This window comes from Solea solea, chromosome 12 (genome assembly GCF_958295425.1).
Source record: "Solea solea chromosome 12, fSolSol10.1, whole genome shotgun sequence".
In the NCBI taxonomy this organism is placed as follows: Eukaryota; Metazoa; Chordata; class Actinopteri; order Pleuronectiformes; family Soleidae; genus Solea; species Solea solea.
In genome coordinates, this window is record NC_081145.1 from 2,226,136 (window position 1) to 2,238,694 (window position 12,559).

General features: G+C 44.4%; 2 protein-coding genes across 3 annotated transcripts in view; both read left to right on the forward strand.

The window, feature by feature from the left end:
• The first annotated feature begins 586 nt into the window (after positions 1-586).
• On the forward strand, positions 587-9,165 carry ldhd (lactate dehydrogenase D). Of its 2 annotated transcripts, none has more exons than XM_058644416.1 (11): positions 587-731; positions 1,090-1,202; positions 1,407-1,548; positions 1,979-2,120; positions 2,380-2,539; positions 2,621-2,820; positions 4,355-4,483; positions 5,132-5,259; positions 8,217-8,307; positions 8,437-8,548; positions 8,860-9,165. In XM_058644416.1, exons 1-11 carry the CDS (start codon positions 666-668, stop codon positions 9,062-9,064), a joined length of 1,488 nt encoding a protein of 495 aa, XP_058500399.1. In that variant the 5' UTR covers positions 587-665; the 3' UTR covers positions 9,065-9,165. The 2 variants fall into 2 exon arrangements, with proteins under 2 accessions (XP_058500399.1, XP_058500400.1); XM_058644417.1 differs by having other exon boundaries at positions 1,979-2,102.
• An 830-nt stretch (positions 9,166-9,995) lies between these two features.
• Positions 9,996-12,559, forward strand: part of znrf1 (zinc and ring finger 1) — a 7,477-nt gene continuing 4,913 nt past the window's right edge. Inside the window, exons 1-2 of the mRNA XM_058646400.1 lie at positions 9,996-10,204; positions 10,350-11,160. Of these exons, the coding sequence (XP_058502383.1) occupies positions 10,752-11,160 (409 nt within the window). The 5' untranslated portion in view covers positions 9,996-10,204; positions 10,350-10,751. The remainder of the gene's footprint in view (positions 10,205-10,349; positions 11,161-12,559) is intronic.

The window sequence follows — 12,559 nt, forward strand, 5'->3', positions numbered from 1 at the left end:
AACAATGAATTACACAATTTTCACCTGAATATATAAATTTAAAGTTTTCATTGTCACAAAACATTTATTTATAACGATTTTAAACCGTTGTTTTTACAGTTGTGTATATACATAATGTATATATATGCATATTACGTGTGTATAAACATGTAAAACCTTGAAACTGCAGTTTTATATATATGTTTATATATATATACACGTCTAGTAGTAGTATATATATATAATAAGTGCCAAAAAATGTCCTTTTTAAAAGCAAGCTTTAAAAATATGATACATTATTAAACATTCTACTTTGTTCAGCTACATCTGACCTATATATATATATATATATATATATATATATATATATATATATGTATATATAGCATATTTATATACTGTAGGTGTGTAAATATGTATATTCAAAGGTTCAGTTTGAATGGGACATTTTTGTGCTTGCTTGGCGGTCAGTTATCAAAAGAAGAAGAGTGAAGCAACAGAGGGTTAAACCCATGAAGAGCTGACTGTGGCAAGATGGCCGCCCTGTGCGGACGTTCGTAAGACAAATATGGTTAAACCGATCAATGATTGACTTTATTGTGAAAAGCTTTTAGCGGAAGTGTTGTAAAACGGAAGTGTCTGACAGGTGAGCGGAGCGGCGGCGGTTGTCAGTGTGAGCGGAAACGATGGTGTTCGGTTTGACATTGAAGCGTTTTGTGCTTCAGCAGCGAAACTTTCGTCACTACAGCACTGTGAGTGTCAGCTGTTTGTATATCTACGTCACATGATCGCGTCTTTGTCTCACCGCCACACTTCAACAACAGGAAACGGAAGTTTGTAAAGTTGTAAGTCACTCTCACACAGGAGCTGTTGATCCACTGCTGCCTCCATCGCTAAGTTCAAATGTCTTATTTTAATGAATTAAATCAGTGACACAAAGTGACCACACGAGGCAGCAGAGGACCAGCAGCTAAAATCACTGGTTTCCTCTCTGAAGTTTGGTGTGGGAGAGTGAGTGGTTTACAGTGAGATAAAGACGTGATCATCACAGAGTTATGTTCCTCACGTGCTTGAGTTAATGTGTGTGTGTGTGTGTGTGTGTGTGTGTAGAGTGTGTGTCAGGACGGCGTTCTCTCTGCGTTCAGATCGATCTGTGGTGATGACGGTGTGTTGTTGTGTGACGCGGTCAGAGAACAACATGGCAGAGACGAGTCTGTCCATAGGTCAGTGAACGTCACATGATCACTGTCATAATCATCATGTTTGATGAGTCAGCTGACCTGACACTTTCACACCGCTTTATTGTACGACTGCAACCGTTTAACTCGAGTGTTTTTAATAATTAAATCTACTTTCTCACATTTTCAGCTTCTTAAATGTGAATATTTTCACTTTTCAGTGATGATTTGTGTGTTTCTGTTGTGTAGATGTTTTCCTCCAGATGTGGTTCTGTTTCCTCGTTGTGTGGACGAGGTCAGCGCTCTCGCCAAACTCTGCCACCGCCACAGATTTCCCATCATCCCCTTTGGCACCGGGACGGGCCTGGAGGGCGGAGTCAGTGCTGTGAAGGTGAGAGGTGTGTGTGCGTGCGCAGATTTATGGGATGTATTGATAACAGTCTGTGATTCAGGACTTTGAACTGATTTCTCTTCTTCTTCATAATCTATCCGTCTGTGCCCAAGAGGCTCAGCGCTGCCCTCTACAGTTCAAAGTCCTGAATCACAGACTGTTATTCTAACAAAACATCCCATAAATCTGCTATATTTACACACATGGAAAATAAAGTTTATGTTTTCTGGTGATTTATTTGTTTATTTTTATTAATATGATTCATGTGTCAGTTAGGACACGCCCACAGCGCTGTGACACACTTTGACAACAACTGGACGACGGATCCAGACTTTAGAGGATCCAGACTTTAGAGGATTCAGACCCTGGACTGAGACACAGACACAGTCTGTCTGTCTGTCTGAACTGTGTTTCCTCTGTCTGCCTGTAGGGGGGTGCATGTCTCAGTCTGAGGAACATGGACCAGGTCCTGGATCTGCACCAGGAGGACTTTGATGTGACTGTAGAACCTGGTGTGACTCGAAAGACTCTGAACGTCTTCCTGAGAGAAACTGGTCTGTGGTTTCCTGTGGGTCAGTAACACAACACTAACTAGTGTCATGTCAGTGACTGGTCAGTGTCAGGTCAGTGACTGATCAGTGTCTGGTCAGTGACAGGTCAGTGACAGGTCAGTGTCTGGTCAGTGACTGGTCAGTGTCTGATCAGTGTCTGGTCAGTGTCTGGTCAATGTCTGGTCAGTGTCTGGTCAATGTCTGGTCAGTGTCAGGTCAGTGTCAGGTCAGTGTCAGGTCAGTGACTGGTCAGTGACTGGTCACCATCCTCTTGCCTCAGACCCTGGAGCAGACGCGTCTCTGTGTGGAATGGCTGCCACGAGTGCGTCCGGCACTAACGCGGTGCGTTATGGAACCATGAGGGAGAACGTTCTGAACTTGGAGGTGGTTCTGGCTGACGGCACCGTCGTCCACACAGCAGGGAGAGGTCGCCGACCCAGGTGACCTCAGCACACATGCAGACAGAAGAGTCTTTTTCTTTACTGTTCTCATTCACTTTATGCCTCATTATTAATCCTCAGGAAAACTGCGGCTGGCTACAACCTGACCAACCTGTTTGTGGGGTCAGAGGGCACGCTGGGGGTCATCACCAAGACTACATTACGCCTGTACGGCATCCCAGAGGCTGTGGTGTCAGCCGTCTGCTCCTTTCCCTCAGTCCAGGACGCCGTGGACAGCACAGTGCAGATCCTGCAGGCCGGAGTTCCCATCGCTCGCATTGGTGAGAGACTTTCACTCTCCCACACCAAAGTCCAGAGAGAAAATACACTGCTGCCTCCATCACACACATACACACACGCGCACACACACACAAGGCACACACACACACACACACGTGCGCACACACACACGCACTATCAGGGGCATTTTATGCCAGCACACTCTACTAAAAATGCGTGTACAGCGTCTATGCGATGACATCAACCCTCTAACGTGTGTGTGTACATTCATTCACTTTCAATTGACAGACGGACGTCACGTAGGCGTCATGCAGATGCTGCACACGCGTGACGGGTGCGTGACGGGTGCGTGACGGGTGAACTACGCCTCAAATACGTGACATGAAGACCACGCGTGACTGTTAAGTACAATTCTACATGAGTGTACAGACACACACTGTGTAGTGTTTGTGGAAATCAAACATGCTGCGCGAATAGAGTATAGGATGATAAAAAATATACGTACTGTAGGCTAATAATTGTGCCCCCACCCCCCCCATGCATTTCATATGCCCCCTTAAAACTGAGGTCTGGCGACGGGTCTGGTCCATGTATTACCAAGAGAGAGCGATGTGACAGTTTATTTCAGTCACACGTGCACACGCTAAGGCGTCTGAAGCGTTGGCTTTAGTACAATAGTCACACACGCGCTAACGACCTATAGCGTGTGCACGCCTATAACGGGATGTTGAGGTCAGTGGATCATCAGGACCTGACCGTTATTCATTTTCTATCTACACAGATCAGCTGTTACACATAGTCTCAGGTTCATACAGGATTGTTGAGAAGAAAGCAGAACTTATAGATGAACCCCAAGACCCATCAGAGCTGTCAGGATATTTTTTGTTTTTAAAGTAGCTGAAATTATTCCGTAAATAAATAAATTAAAAATTAAAAATAATTAATAATTAATTAAAAATAAATAATTAGTAATTAATTAAAATAAACAATTAATAAATATAAACAATGAATAATTAATTACAAATAAATAATTATTAAATTAAATTAAATTAAATTAAATTAAATTAAATTAAATTAAATTAAATTAAATTAAATACTAAATAATTATTTGTACATTGAGACGAGCGTGCGCACAGGCGTACGCTGCGTTTGCACGTGGCATTACACTTATCACCCGTCACCCTTCATTATTTGGTGTACTCGCGATACGCGTGTCTGTACGCATGTGTGTCACACGCGTGTTTTTCAGTCTTTATGCAGGCGTAGGCGACGCGGTTAAGGCGTTTTAGTATAGTGTGCTGGCATAAAATGCCCCTCATAGAAAACATGCATGCACGTGCACGCGCGCACACACACACTGCTGCCTCCATCACACACACACACGCACACGCAGGCACACACACGCAGGCACACACACACACACACACACTGCTGCCTCCATCACTAAGTTCTAATGTCTTATTTTGTCACTTCAGTGAGCACAATGTTTGAGACACTTTTATTTTTAAGGCTGGGGATGAAAATAAGCTGTTACTATTGTGTGTGTGTGTGTGTGTGTGTGTGTGTGTGTTGCAGAGTTCCTGGATGACGTCATGATAGATGCGTGTAACCGCTTCAGTCGTTTGTCGTATCCTGTGACACCGACTCTGTTCCTGGAGTTTCACGGCTCACAGCGCAGCCTAGAGGAGCAGGTCAACACAACAGGTGTCACACACACACACTTTTCTTTTTAAACTTTTATTTACATTTATTTCAACAAACACATTTATTTCCTGATATAATCTGTTTGTATTTTAGGTTTAAAAGAATAACTTTGTCTTTCTTCATTTACAAAATGGTGACATTGATCTTTTCATTAACCAGGTTAGTCTCTCTCATTAACCAGGTTAGTTTCTCTCATTAACCAGGTTAGTCTAATTAACCAGGTAAGTCTCATTAACCAGGTTAGTCTAATTAACCAGGTAAGTCTCATTAACCAGGTTAGTCTCTCTCATAATCAGGTTAGTCTCTCTCATTAACGAGGTATGTCTCATTCACCAGGTTAGGTAGTGTCTCTCATTAACCAGGTTAGTCTCATTAACCAGGTTAGTCTCATTAACCAGGTTAGTTTCTCTCATTAACCAGGTTAGTCTCTCTCATTAACCAGGTTAGTCTCATTACATCAGCTGGTGTGAGGTGATTGTGACACCTAAAGCTCCTCCCTCTGAAGATCTTTAAAAATGACAGAGAAAAGTTGGATTATAGGAGATTATTTAATAATTAATGTGTGTGTCTCTCTGTGTGTGTGTTTCTCTGTGTGTGTGTCTCTCTCTGTGTGTGTGTTTCTCTGTGTGTGTGTGTGTGTTTCCAAAGAGGAAATCGCTCAGAGTAACCAAGGCTCAGATTTTCTCTGGGCTCAAGACACAGAATCACGGGAGCGTCTGTGGAAAGCTCGTCATGACGCGTGGTACGCAGCACTGTCGCTAAGACCAGGCTGTAAGGTGAGAGACACACACACACTCTGACATCATCACTGACATCATCACTCACATCATCACTGACATCATCACTGACATCATTACTCACATCATCACTCACATCATCACTCACATCATCACTCACATCATCACTGACATCACTGACATCATCACTCACATCATCACTGACATCACTGACATCATCATTCACATCATCACTCACATCATTACTGACATCATCACTCACATCATGACTGACATCATCACTGACACCATCACTCACATCATCACTCACATCATCACTGACATCACTGACATTATCACTGACATCATCACTGTCATCATTACTGACATCATCACTCACATCATCACTGACATCACTCACAGCTACACTGACATCACTGACATCATCACTCACATCATCACTGACATCATCACTCACATCATGACTGACATCATCACTGACACCATCACTCACATCATCACTCACATCATCACTGACATCACTGACATTATCACTGACATCATCACTGTCATCATTACTGACATCATCACTCACATCATCACTGACATCACTCACAGCTACACTGACATCACTGACATCATCACTCACATCATCACTGACACCATCACTCACATCATCACTGACATCATCACTGACACCATCACTGACATCATCACTCACATCATCACTGACATCACTGACAACACCACTGACATTATCACTGACATCATCACTGTCATCATTACTGACATCATCACTCACATCATCGCTCACATTATCACTGACATCATCACAGCTACACTGACATCAACACTCACATCACTCACATCAGTCATCACTGACATCACTGACATCATCACTCACATCATCACTGACATCATCATTCACATCATTACTGACATCATCACTGTCATCATTACTGACATCGTCACTGACATCATCGCTGACACCATCACTGACACCATCACTGACACCATCACTGACATCATCACTCACATCATCACTCACATCATCACTCACATCACTCACAGCTACACTGACATCACTGACATCATCACTGACATCATCACTCACATCATCACTCACATCGTCACTGACATCGTCACTGACATCGTCACTGACATCGTCACTGACATCATCACTGTCATCACTGACACCATCACTGACATCATCACTCACATCATCACTGACATCACTGACAACATCACTGACATTATCACTGACATATCACTGTCATCATCACTCACATCACTGACATCACTGACATCATCACTGACTTCCTCACTGACATCACTGACATTATCACTGACTTCCTCACTGACATCATCACTCACATCACTGACATCACTGACATCATCATCATCGACATCATCACTCACATCATCACTCTCATCACTGACATCATAAATCACATCATTACTGACATAATCACTGACATCATCACTGACTTCCTCACTGACATCATCACACACATCACTGACATCACTGACATCATCACTCACATCATCACTCACATCACTCACAGCTACACTGACATCACTGACATCATCACTGACATCATCACTCACATCATCACTCACATCGTCACTGACATCGTCACTGACATCGTCACTGACATCATCACTGTCATCACTGACACCATCACTGACATCATCACTCACATCATCACTGACATCACTGACAACATCACTGACATTATCACTGACATATCACTGTCATCATCACTCACATCACTGACATCACTGACATCATCACTGACTTCCTCACTGACATCACTGACATTATCACTGACTTCCTCACTGACATCATCACTCACATCACTGACATCACTGACATCATCATCATCGACATCATCACTCACATCATCACTCTCATCACTGACATCATAAATCACATCATTACTGACATAATCACTGACATCATCACTGACTTCCTCACTGACATCATCACTGACATCATCACACACATCACTGACATCACTGACATCATCATCGACATCATCACTCACATCATCACTCTCATCACTGACATCATAAATCACATCATTACTGACATAATCACTGACATCATCACTGACATCACTGTCATCATCACTCACATCACTGACATCATGACTGACATCACTCACATCACTGACATCATCACTCGCATCACTGACATCATCACTCACATCACTGACATAATCACTGACATCATCACTGACATCATCACTCACATCATCACTCACATCATCACTGACATCATCACTGACATCATCACTCACATCATCACTGTCATCGTCACTGACATCGTCACTGACATCGTCACTCACATCGTCACTCACATCGTCACTGACATCACTGACATCGTCACTCACATCACTGACATCATCACTGATATCGTCACTCACATCGTCACTGACACCGTCACTGACATCGTCACTGACACCGTCACTGACACCATCACTCACATCACTGACATCATCACTGTCATCATCACTCACATCATTACTGACATCATCACTGACATCATCACTCACATCGTCACTGACACAATCACTGACATCATCAATCACATCACTGACATCGTCACTGACACCATCACTGACATCACTGACAATGTCACTGACACCGTCACTGACACCATCACTCACATCACTGACATCGTCACTGACACAATCACTAACATCATCACTCACATTGTCACTGACATCATCACTGTCTACCATCAACGAGCGAGTAAAGTTAAGAGAGAGAGAAAATGAGGACGTGATGATCTCTGACTCACCAAAGACAAAAGACCAAGATCCTCATCCTCCCGTCTTAAGCTGCATCAGCACATTCAGTCCTTTAATTTGAGGGAGTTGGTCCTGGAAAGTCCTTGAATTTTATGTCAACCAAGGTTTTGGGAACCCTGGCTTTTATTTTGAAAACAGAGTTGTGTTTTCACCGAGCTCCACTGTGTGTGTGTATGTGCGTGTGCGTGTGTGTGCGCACAGGCCTACGCCACAGATGTGTGTGTCCCTCTGTCTCGACTGCCTCAAATCATTACGGAGACCAAAGAGGACCTAATTGAAAGCAGGCTGACAGGTGAGACCATTATAAGCACGGTTTTAATCAACATACTTTAATTAACGTGATAAAACTGTGAAATAATCATTTTGAGTTTTTGACCTTGAAAGTGCTTGATTCTGACCTTGGGAAGTTTTCCTCCTTCAGGTCCGATCGCAGGTCACGTAGGTGACGGGAACTTTCACTGCCTGTTGGTGGTCGATCCCGACGACCCAGAGGAGCTGCACAGACTCCACCTGTTCACCGACAGACTCGCCAGGTAACCTGTTACTGAGGAAACACTCACTCTCCCACACCAAAGTCCGGAGAGAAAATCAGTGAATTTAGCTGCTGCTCTTCTGCTGCCTCGTGTGGTCACTTTGTGTAACTGAGGTCAATCTGAACGTTGGATTTCAAACACTGAAGTGACAAAATAAGACATTTGAACGTGATGGGAGGCAGCAGTGGATCAACAACTCCTGTGATGTTAAAATCACTGGTTTTCTCTATGGACTTTGGTGTGGGAGAGTGAGTGGTTTACAAACATCTGTCTGACAGTGAGATAAAGACGTGTTGTGGTGCTTTGTGCAGGCGAGCTCTGGCCATGGACGGCACCTGCACCGGGGAACATGGCGTGGGTTTAGGGAAGAGGGCGCTGTTGTGCGAGGAGGTGGGGCCTGCAGCTGTGCAGCTGATGCAGGGGGTGAAGGACATGCTGGACCCTCTTCACCTGATGAATCCTGGGAAAGTTCTCCAGCCAAGACAAAGCGATGATGTCACAGTGATGATGTCATAGATGTCCACAGAAATGACAACAATAAGACGACGTGATTTCATGACATTTTCTCTGATTTCTCATGATTTGACATTAGAATGTAAATAAAATCATTGAAATTATTTGTGGGGGGGAAAATCAAAGAGTTTGAAGACTTTATATCATATAATAATATATATAAATAAATATATATAATATATATAAATATATATATTTTCAAGCTGTTTTCACAACTAACAGACAACCTGTGACTATTCCTATTGGACTCATCCTAAACTAGCTATTGTCCTAGGGCAGTGGTTCTCAGTTATTTTCTGTCATGCCCCCCCTAGAGGACAAATATTTTTTCGGCCCCCCCCCCATTGAAATTCTATTGAGAACCTGATAATATTTATTGATTTATCTGTATAAACCACTGTATGAGTTGTCCCGCCCCACTATTTGAGAAGTACTGTCCTAGGGCAAATGCTAAATTAGCTGTTGTCCAAGGACTAATGCTAAGCCAACTTTCCCCCTGGGACTAATGTTGAGCTTACTATTGTCCTAGGGCAAATGCTAAGCTAACTGTTGTCCTAGGACGAATGATAAGCTAGCTATTGTCCTAGGCTGAGCTAAGCTAAACTTTGCCAATTTGCTCAAAATGATGAAAAAATTATCAAAGCTTTTTCTGTCAGTCAATCATAAAGTTTATAAATCACAAGTCAATGATTTCAACCATTTTAGACTTATATACTGTTTACATTATATATACACATGATATATATCATGTATATATACACATGATATATATAATGTATATATATACATCATGTATATATATACATTATATATACACATGATATATGTATATCGAGTCGAACAAAAACAAATGTACATGTTTTTTGATTGAATAAAAAGACAGGTTTGAATCATCTGTGTGTGTGTGTGTGTGTGTGTCTGAGAAATAGCTGAGAACGGACGTAGCTGCTTCTCACCACAGGGGGCGCTCTCACACACGCACGCACGCACACACACACACGGAACTAAACAAGAAGGTGCACGTATAACCAGTTAATCACTAACGTTAACCATGACCAGTTAATGACTAACCTTAACTATAACCGGTTCCTCAGACATTTATACCTCATACAGTATAAATCCTCAACGATTCCGCTAAAATAGGTAAGCTATTATTAATAACCCTGATGTTGTTTGATCCCCGCCGTTATATTTGATCTTTATCCTCTTTATTTCCGGTTCTCTCTCTCGGACGGGCCGTGTGTGTATGTGCGTGTGCGCGTGTGCGTGCGTGTGTGTTGTCGCTCAGACAGAGCAACAGTTGTCACGGTGTCTGCGCGGAGATGAGGCGGCAGCGGCGGCCTGAACTCTGCGGCAGCTGCGCTGCTCCGCGCGGGGCGGGTTAATCCGCGGGGCCGAGCCGAGGAAGAGGAGCCTGCTGCCGCTCACACACACGCACCCACACACACACACACACACACACACACGCACACACACGGAGGGAGACAGCGGTGTGTGTGGAGGTGAATCAGCGGCGGCTCATGCGTCGATCAGCGGGGAAACGCACTGTTGCGTCTGCGGAGAGTTGACGCGGCTGCGGAGACACAAGGAGGGACAAACAGTAGAGACAGGCCGAGAGACAGGCGAGGGGCGCGGGGAGGGGCCACAGCCCGAGCCGGCTCTCCCCTGCTGCTCCACCCAGCGGTGTCGGATGGGGGGAAAGCAGAGCACGGCGGGCCGGCCCCGCGGCGCTTTTCCCGGCGTGTCCACGGATGACAGCGCGGTACCACCCTCGTCCCACTTCGGTCACTACCGGCCGAGCGGCACCATGGGCCTGCGGAGCCGCTCCGTGAGCTCCGTGGCCGGGATGGGTATCGAACACAGTCCCGCCGTGCCCTTCGGCTTCTACACCCACAGAGCAACGGACTCAGAGCGGGCAGGTGGAGGGGGGTCAGGGGGCAACAGCACCACCACAGCCGCCCCGCAGCACGGTACCGGCGGTTACCAGGACACCGGAGGAGGAGGAGGAGGAGGGGGGGTAGTGTACCTGGGGTCCCGGGGGTCGCTGGCTGACACTCTGCCCCTCCACATCACACCCCGCTGGTTCAGCGCACACAGCGGTGAGTGTAACATACACACGCACGCGCACATACACGCACACACCTTGTTTACCTGTAGGAGCAGTGACACCGATGCAGAGACATTAATTCTCTGCTGTGATTGGCCCTTCAGTCCAGACTGAGGAGGAGGAGGAGGAAGAACTCACCTTCACTTTATACTGGAACATTTTTCTGCATCTGAAAATTAAAGCATTAAAGGGACAGTCCAGGTTTTGAAGGTTGGTGGTATGATGAAGAGAGACAGAAACACTAGGAAAAAACCACTCACCCCCCCCCCCCCACACACACACACGCACGCACACACACACTCACTCTCCCACACCAAAGCTCATAGAGAAAATCAGTGATTTTAGCTGCTGTTCCTCTGCTGCCTCGTGTGGTCACTTTGTGTCACTGAGGTCAATCTGAACGTTGGATTTCAAACACTGAAGTGACAAAATAAGACATTTGAACTTAGTGATGGAGGCAGCAGTGTGTGCGTGTGTGTGCGTGTGTGTGTGTGAAATCACTGATTTTCTCTATGGACTTTGGTGTTGGAGAGTGAGTGGTTTACAAACGTCTGTCTCACACTGAGATAAAGACGTGATCATGTGACATTGTGTAGTTTATTTATTTTGAGTTTTTTCCTTGTGTCTCTGCTGGCAGTCCTGTTTCTCAGCAGCAGGGGGCGCTCACAGTCTCTGTGTGTTTTACAAACATTATTTATTATTTCAGAGAACATTGTTTCACAGATAAACCAGAAACATTGAATCAACACAGTGTGTGTGTGCGCGTGTGTGTGTGTGCGTGCATGCGTGCGTGTGTGTGTGAAATGACAGTAATAAGCCTGTTGCCAAATCTGTCTAAGTCCAGCGATTAGTGAGTGAGGATGAGGAGCAGAGGTCAGGGGGTTCATTTGTGATGGATGAAGGTGGCTGACCAATCAGTGAAGAGACACACACACACAAAAAAATGAATTTATTTTCTATGTTTTTGATTCTGTTTCATTTCTTATAGTTGTTGTTGTTGTTCTTCTTATTGTTCAGTGTTGATCTAACATCTCAAACTCATCGGTATTATTTTGGTCTGTCATTATTTTTCATTTTCTGTTATAAAAATGCTGCGTTCAAGAAGTCTGAATTTCCTCCTCAGTGATTTCCAAAATGGCACGAACCATAAATGACAGCAGCAGCAGCAGCAATAACAGCGGCAGCAGTAACAGCTGCAGCAGCAGCATTAGCAATAACAGCAGCAGCAGCAGTAACAGCAGTAACAGCAGCAGTAACATTAGGAGTAACAGCAGCAACAGCAATAACATTAGCAGTAACAGCAGCAGCAGTAACAGCAGCAGTAACATCATCATCAGCAGCAATAACATTAGCAGTTACAGCAGCAGCAGTAATATCAGCAGCATCAATAA